Source organism: Leuciscus leuciscus, assembly GCF_965113295.1.
Source record: "Leuciscus leuciscus genome assembly, chromosome: 1".
NCBI lineage: Eukaryota > Metazoa > Chordata > Actinopteri > Cypriniformes > Leuciscidae > Leuciscus > Leuciscus leuciscus.
In genome coordinates this window covers 53347438-53366058 of record NC_138725.1, presented here as the reverse complement: position 1 = coordinate 53366058, position 18621 = coordinate 53347438, and the positions used below count along the sequence as shown (strand labels likewise).

General features: G+C 36.9%; 2 protein-coding genes across 4 annotated transcripts in view; one reads left to right on the top strand and one right to left on the bottom strand.

Moving 5' to 3' along the window:
- The first annotated feature begins 891 nt into the window (after positions 1-891).
- Positions 892-11909, top strand: prf1.9 (perforin 1.9). Its single transcript, XM_082138157.1, has 9 exons — positions 892-1028; positions 4084-4642; positions 5105-5243; positions 5326-5543; positions 6299-7175; positions 8833-9389; positions 9526-9664; positions 9774-9991; positions 10673-11909. The coding sequence occupies exons 2-9, from the start codon at positions 4113-4115 to the stop codon at positions 11541-11543; spliced, it is 3549 nt and encodes a 1182-aa protein (XP_081994283.1). The 5' UTR covers positions 892-1028; positions 4084-4112; the 3' UTR covers positions 11544-11909.
- An 884-nt stretch (positions 11910-12793) lies between these two features.
- LOC309478870 (uncharacterized protein) overlaps positions 12794-18621 on the bottom strand; it is a 28287-nt gene continuing 22459 nt past the window's right edge. Inside the window, exons 13-26 of one of the 3 annotated variants that reach the window (XM_082142653.1) lie at positions 18357-18407; positions 18090-18134; positions 17491-17550; positions 17325-17375; positions 16104-16154; positions 15945-16010; positions 15597-15677; positions 15158-15307; positions 14904-14936; positions 14760-14816; positions 14608-14682; positions 13363-13413; positions 13230-13280; positions 12794-13136 (exon numbers count right to left, since the gene is read on the bottom strand). In XM_082142653.1, coding sequence (XP_081998779.1) covers positions 13132-13136; positions 13230-13280; positions 13363-13413; positions 14608-14682; positions 14760-14816; positions 14904-14936; positions 15158-15307; positions 15597-15677; positions 15945-16010; positions 16104-16154; positions 17325-17375; positions 17491-17550; positions 18090-18134; positions 18357-18407 — 827 coding nt within the window. In that variant the 3' untranslated portion in view covers positions 12794-13131. The remainder of the gene's footprint in view (positions 13137-13229; positions 13281-13362; positions 13414-14607; positions 14683-14759; positions 14817-14903; positions 14937-15157; positions 15308-15596; positions 15678-15944; positions 16011-16103; positions 16155-17324; positions 17376-17490; positions 17551-18089; positions 18135-18356; positions 18408-18621) is intronic. The other 2 variants (XM_082142655.1, XM_082142654.1) reach the window with 2 other exon arrangements.

Genomic DNA, 18621 nt, shown 5'->3' with positions numbered 1-18621 from the left:
AACTTCCCATCACTAAAAGCAAGTGTAGAGCAAATAATTACAAGTGTGGGGCTCTGCAGACCCCTGTCTCAAACTGGAGCACATTTACCATTAATAAGGGTGGGCATGGAATTTTGACATTCAATTCATTACTTTTTATTGATGGTGCATCCTTTAAAGCAGAAAACCTTTTTTCTTATTTTCTCTGACTTTAGTATATGCTTAAAACTTTATTATTGGATAAAATATTCAATAATATAAAGCTCTTCACATGCTTAAGCTGTAGGTTGTGTACGCACTTATTTTAGCAACAATCACATGATAATCTAAAATGTCCAACTACTAGATGAAAAGCTAGTTCTTTTTATGAGTCATGATGCAAGACCACAGAGACCACAGTCATAGGATGAGCTTATTTATCAGAGTATTGCATGCATGTATTTTACAAATATCTTTATCTGCATCTGGGCCTGTGTTTAAGACCTCTTTTGAGTAAATCTGTTAAAAAGTTAATCAATACAAAACAGGTCATTAAAAATGGTGAAAAAAACAGTTAAATGGCCTAAGATACAGAATTTGCCTTATATATTCACATTCATTTAAACTTCAACATTTATGGTTAAAAAAGCATGAATTATGCAGGCATAGTTCATGCATCAACTTACTATTTGCATTGTTTGCAGACATCAGGAAGGGCTGTTTTAAGTGAGAGTTTGATTTGCATCAGCTTACTTTCTTTGATTGTTACATTTTGCATATAATTCAGAATGTCTATTTCTGTCATTAAAAAGACGATAATGGTTATTGTGAGTATAAAGTGTTGCTGAAATTAAACCACATCCTTTTGTCAAGCAACACCTTTTTACCCATGTTCCATGTACATTTCACACATGATGAGTCAGTGAACATAAGTGTAAATATTCTCATACCTGTCCAGTGATGATTGGACATATTATACCTCTTTGTTTTGCTATAAATATGAGCACAGCACAGTACCTCTCAATCTGCATTCGGGACGCTCTCAGATTATGATTACAACGACCTTCCAGGTAAGTGAAAAACAGCCTAAACTCACTTCACTGTGAATGAGCATTTACTGAAAGCAAATAAATACTTAAAGATATTTTTTGATACTGACCTCTGCTCCTGTAAAACAAAAAAAGTTTTGATGATGATGAAGCTTTGACAGTGTTATTGGTTAAGGATAAGGTATACTTTATTATCCCAAAGGGGAATTTGATATCAGATTTGGGCTCAAAAATACAGCCACTGCATCACATAAAACATAATAGTAAAATAACACAACACAAATTGCACATAAATTAGAGAGAGAGAGAGAGAGAAGAGATGAGCTAAATATGTTCCATCACAAATATATCTGCCATAATTCATAACTATAAATCCAAGTAAACATGTTATTTAATTGCAGAAGGAATGAACACATTTTTAAACCGTTTTAATTTACAACTTGGCATTCTTAATCTCCTACCCAATGGCAACATTTCAAACTAACAGTTCAGGTTGTGTGTTGTATCATACAGAATATTATATGCCTCCCTCAGCATTTTTCGTACAAGGTCTGGAGATAAAAAGGTTCTATTCTGCCCGTGATCTTCATGGTCGTTTTTTATAAGACGTCCAAGCCTGGATTTCAACTGTACTGCCAAATTACCATACCAAAGGTTTATTCCGTGTCAAACCACTCAACAAACTTGTTAATTTCTGGTTAATAAAAGAGTGGTAAAATGAGATGTCTTGATTTTTATATAATAAAATAAGAATAGCAGTATCGTAACAAAATTTCACAAAGTAATTGTTAATGTTGTTGCTCACACAACCATTTGTGTACAGTGTGAAGAGAACTTGGGAGCTCACACACCCTTGAGGGACCCCTGTACTGATAGATTGAGAGTCAGAAATCATCTTATTAACCTTAACCCGTTAAAAAAAGAAAAGTACCATTTTATAATACAAGGATTTACATCCGTCTCTGTTTCAATTTCTCCAGTAATAAATATGGTTGCAAAGTGTTAAAAGCTGAACTAAAGTCAATAAAAGAAGGCGTGCAATATAAGTCCCAGTGGCGGTTCTTCATTGAATTACACCCTGGGCGAGACCCCTTTCGAGCGCCCCCCCCCCCCCCCCCCCCCCCCCCCCCCGGCGCCCTCCAAATATAATTTTTGTTACCCCATTGGCAGATAATGTTTTGCTTGTTTTAAGCAAAAACTCAATTTTTATTTATTTCCCCAGAAAACAAGACTTAATATCTTATGTAATTTTACTACTTTAGTAAAATAACGTTATGCATCTTTATTTAAGTAATGTTTGATATTTGGACTGGAAACAAGACAAAAATACTAAGTAAGAAAAGCATTTTTGCAGTGTAATAACTGAACTTGCAACAGTTTTGTTGCAAAGAACAATATTATGGTGAAATTAGATCTCGTGTTTGAGTTAAAAACGAATTATTGTTAAGCATAGCAAGAATCATAGAAAAAAGGCTAACAAATAAGAGTTATACCCACCAATTAATATTGCCCCTTCATTCATGACATGGATACCGTAATCATATAGAGTAAACATAGTTGCATTGCATACCTTTATCTTTCGCTCGTTTCTAAATTGGGTACCTGATGGCTTTGACCTTTCTTGTCCACCTCTTATTTGGCCCTCGACATCGACAATCAACAGATCCCCTGATCCCCCCATAACTGTCACTCACGCTCACGAGTCACGACCAGAAGTCAAGACTAAACCAATTCACCTTGGTGGTGGTGACCAAGTAATCGTTTTATACCTATTTTTATTAGCCATTCAGACCATTCAGAAAAACAAAATGTGCAGGAAATATAGAGGCCCGTATTTATAATATTATGAATGAAATGTGCGTTATCTGGAAGAAAGTCGAGGTGTGACTGATAACCCCCCACATTGGCAATTCCCCACACAGTGAAATGATAGATAATAGAAAACCGCTTCGCGGCGCATATTTTTTTTCTGCTCGTGCCTGCGGTGCCGCCCCCCCAAAAAATGCCGCCCCGGGCGATTGCCCGGTTCGCCCGTGCCTAAAACCGCTACTGATAAGTCCTCCAGATGTTTAGGTACTAAATGGCTGATACTTCCTATCGTCCGTACTCCTGCCCTGTCTGTAAGCAAACTGCCATGGACCTAATTTTAAGGTTACTTCACTTTTCAATAAAGAAACAATATTTCTCAAATCATTTCATTACAATTGATGTTAGTGCTACAGGTCTATAATAATTATTCTCAGACGGATGGGGCTTTTTTGGAATTGAAATGATCACAGATCGTTTCCAGAGTGCAGGAACTCTATGCGAGTCCAGTGAACGCTGAAAGACTGGAGGAAGTTCTACAGCACAAGTTGTCAAAAGGCGTCCAGAAATCCCATCAGGTCCTTTTGATTTCTTTGTGCATAACTGATGAAATAGTAATTGCACCTTGGAACTATCCACCTCTAATTTTGTGCCCATATTATCTGTCAGAGAGCCTATAACAGATTTACATTCATCAGAGAAATCATTCATTTGAAACCGAAGATAAAAAGAATCGTTCAGTAGCCTTCTGTAAATCATCGATTGTACCTATATGTGGTCTACTCGATTCTATATTAGTAACAGCCTTCATTGTGTTCCATAGTTTTTTAGAATTTGAAGTGGAAAGCTCAATAATATCCTTCTGTCGTCCCCATACTGATTCTACATGGTAACAATATCATAGTGAATTGGTAAACCATCAAAAATCAAATGCTAAAATCTTAAATGTCTATATGAAATGTTTAATTATAAACAGAAAACTTATTTTTTAGTTAGTAGGCCTACATTTCTACATAATGAAGGGTCAAGGACACACTAATCCCACACAAAGATTTTGTTTAGAACCAACATATGTATATACATGTATGTATGTATGTGTCTGTGTGTGTGTGTGTGTGTGTGTGTGTGTGTGTGTGTGTGTGATACCCTGATTTTATATTAATTTACTATATGCAAATGACAGATTAACAATATGAATATTGTGCATAATAATCAGTGATTATAATCAAGTTTTTCTTTCAACCTCATTTTTTATTTATCTATATCACAGCAGGTTAATATCACACACCCAAATTCGCAATGATTCCTCTAGCTATCCTGTGGTCTGGGCTTCTTCTGCACCTTCCTCCTCCAACCAGCCCAGCATGCTTTCTGGGTAAAGAAGCGGAGTGTCAAGATGCCGATTTTGTACCAGGATCTGACTTGGCTGGAGAGGGTTTCGACATTACTAAGATGCAACGCCTGGGGACTTTTGTCATCGACATGAGTAAGTGGGAGCTCAAGAACAACACGTGTAACCTGTGCAAAAACCCATTCATGCAGAACAAAAAGCAGAAGCTCCCGGTGTCTGTGCTTTACTGGAGGGCCACCCAAAAGTGCAGCAGGTCAGTATCCAGCTCCGTTTATGAGTCCAGCGAGTCCCTGGTCAGCTCCAGCTCATCCTCTGTTGAGAACAACTGGAAAATTGGCCTGAAAATAGGCAATGTGGTGAATGAGATGTCGCTGATGATGGCTGGAACTAACTCCAAACTTGCTGAGTATTCAATGAGGAAGACCAAAAAGGACAAGTTCAGCTTCATCAAACAGTCTGCGTCCTGCGAATACTACAGGTAAGACTTAATAGATCACACTTTATATTAGGTGTCTTGAACTAGCTACCATGTACTTCAAAAACATATTAAATGTTAGGTACAATATACTTATTGTATTACAAAACACTTTTGATGCTATTGAGGTGGGAAACGGGTAAGGTTAGAGACAGGTTTGGTTTGCGAAGGGTTAATGTCATTACAGAAATTAATTACTGCTGTAATTGCATGCAGGTATTTTTTTAAATATTAGTACAATGTAAAAACACACATACACAATAAGTTAATTTGATCAAATTAATATTTTAAATCTTACACAGTAGTTAAAGACACTCAATATATATATATATATATATATATATATATATATATATATATATATATATATATATATATATATATAGGTCAATTGTTATGATGAGCATCATGGTTTATTGTTTACTGTATGTAGATTTTAATGTGCAGCAACTATATTGTCTTCAGCTACAGCATTGCCAGCCGCTCTCCTTTACATCGTGAACTAAACCATGAATTCACAAACCTTCCAGAGACGTATGACAACCAAACAAAAGAAAGCTACTTGTCACTTATTGAAAAGTTTGGCACACATTTCATTGTCCAGGTAAATCCAAAGAAATATAAATGCTTATACATACTGCAAGGTATATTTTTATTTTTACACTTGCGCACTATTGTTCTTAAAGGTGAAAATGGGTGGAACTGTGCAATCTGTGACCAGTGTCAAACAATGCATGGCTACTCTACAGGACGTCAGTGTGGATGAGGTTAAAACATGTCTGGACGTCGAGGCATCTGCAAGTGCAAAGATGAGGATCAATGTAGACACAGCATACCAACACTGTAAACAGGCCAAAGACAAAAAACTGAGCGCGCACAGTTTTGCAAACAGTTTTAGTGACAGGTTTGTGCTTTGGCTTATGAGACCGTGACTCTGAATAAAAGACTAGTTGGCTAAACATTATAATCTGATATAAATATTAGTTATACTGTTCAAAAGATTGGTGTAGATTTATTTTATTTTTAAAGAAATTAACTTTTATTCAGCAAGGATGCATTAAATTGATCAAAAGTGACAGTAAAAGACATTTATAATATTATAAAAGATTACAATTTCATATTGATGTAGATCTTTCTGTTAACTTTTTATTCATTAAAGAATCCCACCACAAAATATTAAGCAAGATTAAGTTTCTTGAGTAACAAATCAGCATATGAAAATTATTTCTGAAGGATCGTGACACTGAAGATTGTATCAGTCTTAATAATGAATCATTGTAATAACTTTCAGAGTAATGATGCTGACAATTCAGCTTTGCCATCACAATTTTTTTTTTCATTTTAATATATAATAAAATAGAAAACATTTACTTAATTTTTTTTTATAATATTTCACAATATTACTGTTTTTACTGTATTTTCGATCAAATAAATGCAGCCTGGTGAGATCTTACAGACCCCAAACTGAACAGTATATTTTCTTGTGTTCATTAATATAATATAATATAATATAATATAATATAATATAATATAATATAATATAATATAATATAATATAATATAATATAATATAATATAATATAATATAATATAATATAATATAATATAATATAATATAGGGGTTCAGACTTAATTCATTTCCTTTCTTTTTTTTACAAGGTTGACTGAAATCACTGGTGGCCACACTCAAGACACTGAGCTTCTCTTCTCAGCCAGCAATGACCCTGGTGCTTACACTCAGTGGCTCTCCACAGTGCCAGAGAAACCAGATGTGATTTCCTTTTCACTCAAGCCCCTCCATATGTTGCTGCCAGACAAGAACCCAAAATATGAGCAATTACGCCGAGCCATTCGTGACTACATACTGCAGAAGGCCCTTTTGAGGAAATGCTCCTCACCTTGCAAGGCTGGTGTTGCAACTAACCCCAAGGAACCCTGTGAGTGCAGCTGTCATAACAGCCCTGGAGTAAAAGCAAACTGCTGCCCATCACAGCGCGGACTTGCTCGAATTACTGTAACTGTGACAAAGGCGACCGGTCTGTGGGGAGATTACTTCACACAGACTGATGGGTTTGTCAAAGTCCTGAGAAATCACAAGATCTTTCTAGGGGAGACACCAGTGATTTGGAACCGAAACTCGCCAACCTGGAACTGGAAGTTTGATCTCGGCAGCTTCGTTCTCTCTCAGTTTGGGGATCTGAGGCTAGAGGTGTGGGATAGAGACAACAAGTGGGATGATGACCTCCTGGGTGCGTGCAACATACAACTAACAGCTGGCGTAAAAAGCAACTTCTGTACACTCAACCATGGTTTGCTGTACTACAAGACTGATGTAACTTGTGGTCCTAGTTTAGCTGGCTCCTCATGCACAGACTACGTGGGCTCTCCAATGTCTTCCCATCTGGAGAAGACATACATGTCACGACATGCCCTGCCCATCCCGAAAGATGTGTTGGTGGAAATGGGGGTGCTTTTAGATGAGCGCCGCTTTCAGTTCAGTCAGACCAGTGATCCTAAAAGAAAATCCCAGATTTTGTGAAAGCACAATAAAAAAGTATTATTTTTTTTAATCTAAAATCTAATTTCAATAATTATATAATAATTCCGATAGTCCACTTTAGGCAATCTACTGACTATAAGTAACTTTGCAACTACATGGCAATAGTAGACAGTCCGCTTAATATTTTGATGGTCCCCCAACAGACATCTGACCTGAAGTAACTTTGCAAGTACAAGTCAACCTATCTGCAAACTGGAACTCCAATCCTAACCCTAACCAAACAGTCAACTAATACGGCGAGTTAGTTTTTATGTTGCAAATTAATGAGTGAGTTAGTTGACATGTAGTTGAAAAATGACTTAAAGATAGTACAATGTCAAATTAAAGTGTAATGTTTTTTCTATATTTCACTATATTTTCAGATTTGTAGTTGCTTGCTAATTTGTGTGGTTAATAAAACAATGAAAACAGCAGATTAAGTGATTCTTCTTGATTCATGTCATGCATGGTTTTTAGGTTGCTGAACTGTGAAAAGCGTGTAGGAGGTTAGTCTGTTTAATACCACAAGAGGAACTATGTGACTAACATTAACACTGAAGCACATTTAACATTTAGTAAAGTTGTGATCTGACTAATTTTGTGTTACGGTCAGGGTCTGCATGCTCCATGTTTTAACAATGCACAGGTCAAAGTGTCTATGAATGCTCACATGTTCCACTGATATGTTGTCTAGTCCCCCAATTTTACCACAGAGTGTATTCAGCGCTGTTGCAGTGGCTATTTAAGACCACATAATTCCTCTGAACTCAAAAGCGTATACCCTCACTTACCCACGGCAGATGAGTGTGTATTTTTTATTGGTAGCACATAACGGTAAAGCCCACCCACAAACTTAGGTTTATATGTCATGCACATCCCCTCTCACACATTATTCACAAACGCCCGTCGGACAAAACAGAGTAGCTGAAGGTAAGAGACTTTTACATCCCCCTTAAAAGAACATAGTGCTTTTTTCTTGCTGGTTAAGCCTGTCATGCCTATGATGTAATGCAAAGGAAATAAGCATTACATTATTATGTATTATAAAATAATATTTTTTTATTTTTTTTATTATTCCTTATGATCCCTGTTACGGCGAGACCCACTAAATTGTCTCACAAATTCCATAATACTAACTACTATACAATATAATTACCCATTTTAATGCACAACCCGCTGTTATTAAAAAACCTGCAGCACAAGGCATCCGTCCTGTTATGTCAAATCCTGTCTTGTTAATATTTCAAAATGAGTTAGTTGTTTTAGGGACTACAGTTTAAAAGAATTATATAAGGGCTTCAGAAGCGTCTTTACATTACATTACATTACACGTTTTGAATATATATTCATAATTTTAATGTTTTTAGACTATATCAAAGTATTACCCTGCTCTCCAGATGCTCATGGCAATACACAATTGATTTCTAATGACATATAGGAAGAGATAAAATACATCGAAGTATACAAATACATTTTTTAAAACTTTATATTTTATTTCCCCGCATCTTGTTGACAGGAGAGTAATTATCTATATAATAATTGTATATTTTGAGTGCGTGGGTGTAAATCTGTTATTTTTCTCACCACTGAATGTATAATTGTATAATGCCTTGTGAAATTCCCCCAAAAATAATAACTTTCATGTTTTTCAAAGGAAAGAAGAGCATCCATACACCTTATTTCAACCCATTTTACAGAGATGTGGGCTGGGCTTGTTATTTACCTCTTTCTGCCCATCGTGCAGTCATGCTCTAAAGGTAAACCGAATGAATGTGCACAAGCAAACTTCGCTCCCGGGTCCAACCTTGCCGGAGAAGGATATGATGTGACCAAGATGCAGCGCAAGGGAGCCTTTGTCATTAACACAGATGTCTGGAGGCGAAAGGATAAATCCTGCATTCTTTGCATGAACCCCTACATGGACGGGGCAAAGCAAAGGCTTCCCCTATCTGTGGTGGACTGGAGACCCAGCCAAAAGTGCAATGTACAAATATCAAGTTCCCTGTACCAGTCCAGCGAGGAACTGGTCAGCTCCAGCACCTCCTCTATTGAGAACAACTGGGGGGCAAGTTTGGGAATAGATATTGGCCGAAATACAGGTTCATTCATTATGGCTGGAACTAATTCGAAACTTGCGGAGTACTCGATGGAGAAGACCAAAAAGGACAAGTTCAATTTCGCCAGTCAAAGTATTTCTTGTGCCTTTTACAGGTGTGATAGTTTCACTGATTCCCACCTTCCTTGACAATTGATTGATTACTTTATTGATTATAAAGGAAACAAATGAGTAACATTATGTAGTCTTCTTCTATCGCCTCTAACATGGGGTTTCAATGTCTACCTACAGCTACAGGGCCTCCAACAAGCCTGTTCTCCATTCTGAGTTCAAGCGCTCTGTAAAGGAACTTCCCAAGACATACAATCCTGATTTCAAGCCACGTTTCTACAAGTTTATTAACACCTATGGAACCCATTACATCACTAAGGTAATTTTCAATAACTTGTGTTGTATGGCTTTCAAAGGCCCAAAATGCTTCAATGCAAGTCAAATCCGTTATTAGAAGTGCCTAGATGACATTTTTCTGCTTTTTCCAGGTAACTCTTGGTGGAAGCGTACAGTCTGTGACCAGTATCAGACAGTGTGAGGTCGCTCTACAGGGCCTAAGTGCGGATGAAGTGAAGATATGCTTGGATGTGGAGGCAAATGCCAACGTTCGTGGCAAAGTAGATATGAAAGCAGAATCTAAGCACTGTAATGAAGACAAGAGCAAAACAGAGCACAAAAGCAGCTTCTCCAGCCGCTTTAATGACAGGTGGGTTTTAATAAGGACGCACTATGTTTTGTAGTTCATAGATTGTAATATTGCTCATGCAAATCAACAGTAGTAATGCACAATGTATCAATACAATTTCACATTTTATATTAGATTAGTTCTGCCATGATCTAAAACTCACAAAGTTAATCTTTAAAAACAATGATTTAATAACACTGTTAAATGTAATATTTAGCAGATCTCAAATTCAGTGTCCATTATTCATATTGTACATTATAATGTTGTGACGGCTAAATTCACTTATAGCATTTAAAACTACTGATTAAAAATTTTGCGATTAGTTTTTTTTCTATTTATTTATCTTTTACCATATTTTTTTAATTTTCATTTTATCTAAACATTCTTAAATCACGATACATTTACTTGAGAAGCAACATGACAAGATAAGTAAACTTCAAAAAGATGTGCAAAAAAGTTTGAGCATAAACTCACTTAGCCTAATTTTGATACATTTATCAGAAACAAGACATACTATATTATGTCATTTTGCTTCTCAAGTAAATGTATCTTGATTTTAGAATGTTTAGATATTTGTGCTGGAAAAACAAGACAAAAATTCAGAGTAAGAAATTCCCCTTTTCACAGTGAACATGAAAAAAATTATTAGACAGACCTTTAATAATTACCAGATCCCAAATTATCATTGTTTTCCATTCAAAGGCTGACCGAGGTCACTGGAGGTCACACCACAGAGCCCGAGCTCCTTTTCTCCGGAGGAAAAGACCCGGCAGCGTACAAAGAATGGCTTGCATCCCTTCCACAAAACCCAGATGTGATTTCTTACTCTCTGGAGTCGCTACATGAGCTGATCTCCACCAAAAATCCAGTGCGCAAGCACTTGCGCCAAGCCATTCATGACTACATTCTGGAAAAGTCCCTCTGGAGGAACTGCACAGACTCTTGCAACATTGGCGTCAAAGCCAACCCAAACAATCCATGTGCCTGCACTTGTCGCAACAATCCAGGAGTCACACCAGATTGCTGCCCATCCAAGCGTGGACTTTCTCGGGTCAAGGTCACAATCGTGAAGGCTGAAGGTCTGTGGGGTGACCAAACCACAGCGACAGATGGGTACGTTAAAGTGTTCAACAAACATAACATGGAGATCGGACGCACAGATATGATCACGAATAACAACTCACCCTACTGGGGGAGGACCTTTGATCTGGGTGATGTTGTCCTGACAGAGAATGACAAGATGAAACTGGAGGTGTGGGATGAAGATAGTAAATGGGACGACGATTTGCTGGGAACCTGTGAAGTAGCCATAAAAGCAGGTCAGAATGGCAATCTCTGCAGTTTAAATCATGGTGTGCTGTACTACAACACAGAAGTGACATGCGCCCCAAGTTTGTCTGGCCCCTATTGCGCAAAGTATGTGGGTTCTCCCATGAACTTTCACCTGGAGAAGGTATACGTGTCTCGAAATGCACGACCTGTGCCAGCAGAAATGCTAATGAGCAATGGAGTGCTTCTGGACAGACTTTACGTATATCAGAAGACAAATTACAGTGCTAAAACTATTTTGTAGTAAGTTTTGGCTTCGGAGCTTAATCCGTGCTTGTATTTATCACACAAGTATTATAAATGTAACATTTCTCAATATTAGAGACAATGTGCAATACGTATTTATTATCTGCTGTCTTCATTGCAGGATTTCCATGCTTGCACGGGCAATTTTTCCAAAACACATCATATACATTGTAACTGTACTGTGTTATTATGCTCTTTCAGTCTGCACACTGTATTATTTATAATCATTTTTATGTTTATTGTAAGTAACATGATTTCATGACCTTCACTATGATGATAATTCATCTTATTGATGAATAGTGAATAATATTCTGTAACTAAAAACGTAATGCCTTGTGCCAATAAAAGATCAAAAGGCCACACATCATCTGCTTGGAGTCGTATTTGTTTAGCTTTTTCTGACCCATCTGCTTTGTTTAAAGGGAAAGTTCACCCAGAAATTAAAATTCCGTCACCATTTACACAACTTGACTTTCCTTCTTCTGCAAGACACAAAAAGAAGATCATTTGAAGAAAATGTTTACCACTGTTATATTATAGTCTGTCATTTTGTTACTGTCTCACTTTGAGAGCTTACATAATGTTTAATTTGATACCACACAATAGAAATCAAAACCATCTCTTGGGTTGTTTACCATCTCTCTGATGCTAATAGCGCAGGTTCAAACCCCATCATCACCCATCATTTTTATGACATCCTCAATGATCATAACTGTTTTTGACCATTCAATGAAAATAAATGGGGTCCAAAACAACACTGGACGCCACTGACTTTTATTCTTTAGACCAAAAAAATAACACTGTATTTTTCGATTGTATTTTTGACATTTTGGAGAGGAAAAAAAAGTGAAACCGGTTTGGAATGAGTGACATGAGTGCGAGTAAATTATGACAGAATCTTAATTTTTCTGTCTTTAACAATGGCCCTGATTCATTTTTTCTTAAATGGTGTCTGTGTGACACAGGATGCTTGCTGTGTGGTTTTCCTGTAGACGGATGAGAACTGAGAGCGCTATGTACACCCATATGAGAGCTCACAAGATTACCACTGTTATATTATAGTCTGTCATTTTGTTACTATCTCGCTTTGAGAGCTTACATAATGTTTAATTTGATAACACACAATAGAAATCAAAACCATCTCTTGGGTTGTTCTGATGCTAGGGTTCAAACCCCATCATCACCCATCATTTTTATGACATCCTCAATGATCATATGGTTGTCAAAAAAACACTAAGGAGTCAGATAAGGAGGTGGAATATTTAATGTTTCATAAGAGTTAAAATAACAGCCAATGAAATGCTTGGCATGTTTTAGTAAGATACAGAGACACACAAGGACATGAAACACTCCACTGGACAAGACAAATAAACAGACTGGGGGAACATCCACAAACATCAAGCCACATAACAATAAACACCAAAACCACACATACACACAAAACACACATACATATTAGCTTTACAAAAGTAAAGCTAAAACAATATGCCAGACAAAAACATGTCACAAAACTGCACAATGGCGAGGAACACTGGGCGAAAAGGGGCCAAAAAACACTGACGAGGTTAACAGCACGGCCAGGGAAATCAACCTAAAAAGACAAAGAGGATGAGAAGTGATGCATGAGAAAGGATAGAAGACACAATATACTGAGTTAAGAATACAGATCTTCCACATCATCTACCTTTGTACCCGTTCCCATAAATGCCACTAAGCTTGCTTCCATCCTTCTGTCCTATAGAAGAAAGATTGAACAGTGTAACTAAGCGCACTTTAGATAAACTTGTTGGTTTAACTGAAATCGCTTCAGTACTCACCACCATAGGAACCTTGACCACCATTGCTCAGCGCTGCTGCGTAGCCTGTGCCTAGAAATGATCAGTCATCACACTCGCTATTAGTCAAAGGCTTGTATTTAGTCAATGATGTCTACTAGCCATTAACATGTTAGTGGAGAAATTATCAAGACAAGAACACAGACAGGTGGTCAGTTATCGGTCCGTAACAATCATTTAATTATTTAATATTGTATAGTAATATTGTGAAATATTATTGTGATTTAAAAGAACTGTTTTCTATTTAAATGTTTTGTGAGTCTAATTTATTCCTGTGATGGCAAAACAGCATCATTACTCCAGTCTTCAGTGTCACATGATCCTTCAGAAATCATTCTAATACAAACATGGAACAATGGAATTACCAGAGTTCAGGACATTTTACTGGAAGGACACTAAGTTCTATAACACTGACTGTGCAACACTCATAGTTATGTTGTATCTCATGCGGTAGGGGTGGGAGGGGGGAGAGAGGGTGGTGTAAGTGTTGCTGTTGTATCTGAATTGTTACAATACCTCTTTTATATTGTTACCCTCTAATACAATAAAAATTGAGTACAAAAAAAAGAAAAAAAAGAAGTCATTCTAATATGATGATTTGCTGCTCAATTAAAATGATTATCAATGTTTAAAAAAAATGTTGTGCGGACACTGTGATACATTTGTTTCATTATTGGATGAATAGAAAGTTCAAAAGAACTTTATTCATTTACAATAGAAATCTTATGCATCCTTGCTGAATAAAAGTATTCATTTCTTTCAAAACTTTTGAACGGCAGTGTATTAAATGGATATTAAGTGCATGCTAATTTTCTCTATTTTTACATTTAAATGACCTTTGCTGTCATCTAACACTCACTTAAAGCTATTATTTAGAAAATCACAAAATGAATATACATTTTCATTTTGAAATGCCTTTTATTTATTTGATTTATTCAGGCAAAATGGCACACAGTTTTAATATCGGACATTGATCGGTTATCAGCCATAACAGGAAAGGAATTGGCATAATAGCGATAAATCAATGAATCCCCAGTGGTCAAATAATAATGGACCCATACAGGTAAACACTATTTATTGAGCAATTTTGAGTTACTTTAACTCTCCAAATTATTAATAATGCAATTCTAACGGCCACCTAAAGTTTAAGAAACAAATATGCATAATGTTCATGCTTATTGATCTTTATATTCTATGTGAATCAAACAAAAATGCTCATATTCTCACCATATTTGGCAGCTGTCTTCCTAACATCAGCGCCCAGACTGAGTTGCTCAGCACCAAAAGGATAACCAGCATCAACTGCAGGTAAACACATTTACATCTGTATCACAATCAGACAGTCCAGTTCTCTTTCTCTCTTTTTCTTACCAACTTACCGTCAATCCCAGCTGCAATGACCGGTGCGCCATAAGGATTCTGGCCTACAGCTCCACCTGTATCAGTAGCAATTTGTTATAAAAGGAAGAGTGACTTAGGTATGAAATATCATAAATATATTTGCTAAAACTCCACAATGTTACCTGCTAAAGGCTCCATTGCTCCACCTGTACCACCTAATAGAGAAAGACCATATTTACTTCCTTTTTTATATATAGTTATCTGATCTTAATGATCATATGTGGTTTATTCATATACTTTATTATCTTGTTTGAATCAGCTTCTTTCTCTTTCTCACAAGGCACTTTCATGTTCAAGTCAAATCCTCAGGCAAAGCATCAGGAAACTCGGGATTTGCATGTTTAATTTGAATAACAAACATGTGCGATGCACGTACCCAGACCAGTGTCTGGCCCGAGGGTTGGTATACCTCCATATGTAGTTCCACCATAACCACCAGTCTTGCCTTGAGGGCCAAGTCCAGCTGAGACCACAGGCTGACCTCCGTAAGGCAAGGATCCGGCAGCTCCAAGCACTCCACCAGCCCCTTTAGACAAATCAGAGGCATGACAGGATCAAGCAACCACAACAAATAAGGTATATCTAGACAAAGAAGAACACACATACATTAGCTTGACTGAACACCGATCATTTGAGCTGGAAAGATTCAGAATATATATATATATAGCATAAGAGACTTCTTTCAGAAACATTAAAAGGCCCCAAACTTTTGAATAGTAGTGTAAATAGCATGTTTAAATTAATTTGTTTGAATTGAATAAATCTCATTTTTGATTAATTGCCAAAGTAAAGTCTTCAGTTGTCTTTTTTCTTACCGTACTTTCTAGACTTAGCATCAGTACCCAGGCCGGGGTTCACTATCATCCCTGGACCTCCGAGGCCTCCAGCTCCAAAACCTGCAAGAGCAGACATTGTGAGTTCACTTCTCACGCAGAGGATGCTGCTTCTAGTTAACACTTGCTTTACCATTCCTGTATAAGTTCAGATACTTCAGTTACCCAGATTAAGCTTGATGAGGTTATTTTCTACAATCTTGGGTAAAATAATATTGCGTATAATCACAGGACAGAGTGAATTAAACACTGAATGACGTGTTGACATTATTGTAGGTGTTTTGAATCTCTCTTCAGTGTGAATGCGATGTTGTTGGTTAGACTAACAACCTTCAGCCTTACCAGCTGCACCGTTCAGGCCAATATTATCAGCTAACGCTGATGGGTAGACAGGTCCTGTAACATAATTATAATTGTCACTCAATTATAATTATGCCTATATGTTAGAGTGACATTAGGACACTCTCGTAACAATCCAGTCCGACTCACCTCCCCCGTAACCGTCGGCTGTGCCATAAACATCGCTGCCATATCCATTGCCTGCCGAGAAAAAAATATTCAACTCAACACTCAGTGCTGGAAAACAATGGTAAAGTGTCAAAGTGACAAAGGAAGCACCTCTGTGTTTTCTCAACCACTTTCTAACCAAGATGATTCGGAAAAAAAAAAACGAGTGTGAAATTTGAGGTGTTTCTTGCACAAACAAGCATGCACATGTGTCTGCAAGCAACCAAACGCAGAGGTCTTAGAGGGGCACTTTGCCTCTAGAGCGGCTTTTGGCTTTGTGCTGAACCAGCAGGCTGCTGATCCGACCACACTCTGGGCTTAATGCATCAGTGCACTAATATATGATATTACAAATAGATTCACTTGAGTACTAACAGAGACAAGAACAGTTATCAGAAGAAACACCTGGACGTTGTTTAAATTGTCTACATAGGGGGAAAAGACAGAGTAGTTGTCACATTTGTGTTTTACTACAGTAAATATTTTAGGGCATTATAGAGTGCATACAAGTTGTCACAAATGGAAGCCTACCAAAACATTTTAAACAGGGGAAATCTGAAATGTAATTCATGAAAGAGTAAAAATGTAAAGGTGACACAAAGTGACAATTTGCCCCAACACAAATGTGACATAAAAGTTAACATAAGATGATATTGGACTTTTAGTGTCAATAGGGGTCTGGGGTCTGTAAGATTGTTTAATGTTTTTGAAAAAGTCTCTAATGCTCACCAAGGCTGCATTTATTTGATTTAAAACAGTAATATTGTGAAATATCACCATTTAAAATAACTATTTTCCATTTTAATATATTTTAAAATGTAATTTATTCCTGTGATGGCAAATCTGAATTTTCAGCATCATTACTCCAGTCTTCGGCATCACATGATCCTTCAGAAATCATTCCAATATGATGATTTGATGCTTAAGAAACATTTATTATTATTATCAGTGTTGAAAACAGATTTGCTGCTTAATATTTTTGTTGAAAACGTGATTTGTTGCTTTTATTAGATTCTTTTACGAATAGAGAGTTCAAAAGAACAGCACTGATTTGAAATAGAAATCTTTTGTAACATAACACATCTTTACAGTCACTTTTGATTATTTTAATGTGTATTTATATAACCAGCCCTTGTGGCAACTTCCCAGTGTGACAACTAGCCCCGGTCTCCTCTATATAATGAAGAAATACACATTACTTACCAATTTGCTTTCCCGCTCTAACTCCCTGTGGATATCCACCAACCCCAAGACCTGCATCAGCGATAAAGTAAAAAAAACAGCTGTTACCAAAATATGAATATACTATAGCAAATATTTATGATAATGCCTACTGGGAAATAAACACTATTTTACAATTTCTACATACCTGCTCCATAACCGTTAGAAAAACCAGCTCCAAGATAGCCAGCAGCACCAAGGCCGTACCCTGTGGACAAAACATGATAACTGTGAAACATATATATACTTAAATATAAAAATCATAGTTGTCACAGAATCCTGTGATCATTCAGGGGCCTGTGGGTCAGAATAATCATGCAAGATACTTCACAGTGTGACTAGTCCATACATATGCCTGTGGGAGAAAAATAATGCAGCATGCATTGGACACACATCAGCACAGAGGTAGATATGAAGATAAAGGCTCATGTGAAGCATATAAAAAGAAAAGTGAAGAGAAAAGAGAACAGCCCCAAGAAATAGATGAGGCATTAGTCCAGCACACACACACAAACCCTTCAGAAGAGCTGTGCCAGAGAAAAGCACTTATTCATAGACCTGCAGCTGCAATGAGTCCATGATGAGGGGTGGATTTTCCAGTCCACAATCACTAACACTAATGTGTCATATTTTCCTTTCATTCAATGGCGCTTTGAGTACGGTATTGATTTTAGACTGGGGGAAACACCACCTCATGACATGCATTTAGCCATAAACCGGTGACATTTTAATATGGAAGACGTTTACCATTTTTGGATGGCTTGGTGCCCTGTCTGCTGGGCAAAACTGCTCCTGTATTGTATCACAACAGTGGTTTATCTCAACATTGAGAGTCCAACATAGTTCCTATCATCTATGCAATATATTTTTTATGCATTGCCTTTCCCTCTCTCTTTACTTTCAATGCACATTGTAAATCACATTTATTTACAGGAACTTTTAACCGATTACTACTGAGCTATGCTACTGAGGCCATAAAACCTGCTTTATTGACAAATACAGTGAAGGCTTTACCATTGTTTATAACTCCTTGTCCATTAGACATATCTGCTGCCGGACCATTGCCTAGAGATTACAACAGTAGTTACCTACATAAAGTACAGGATCTTCTATTGATCATTTGATCCATAAACATCTACACTACCGTTCAAACGTTTGGGGTCAGAGAAGTTTTACGTTTTAAAATCGTTTTTTTTAAAGAAACTGAATGCTTTTATTTAGTAAAGACACATTAAATTGATCAGAGTGCGACAGTAAAGACATTTATAGCGTTACAAAA

What these genes read in the sequence shown, in the direction of transcription:
- prf1.9 (XM_082138157.1), top strand. Translation starts at nt 4,113, where the DNA reads ATGATTCCTCTAGCTATCCTGTGGTCTGGGCTTCTTCTGCACCTTCCT. An exon ending in AAAGAAAATCCCAGATTTTG is followed by an intron (nt 7,176 to 8,832) that starts TGAAAGCACAAT and finishes TGTTTTTCAAAG; the next exon opens with GAAAGAAGAGCATCCATACA. An exon ending in ATTTCTTGTGCCTTTTACAG is followed by an intron (nt 9,390 to 9,525) that starts GTGTGATAGTTT and finishes GTCTACCTACAG; the next exon opens with CTACAGGGCCTCCAACAAGC.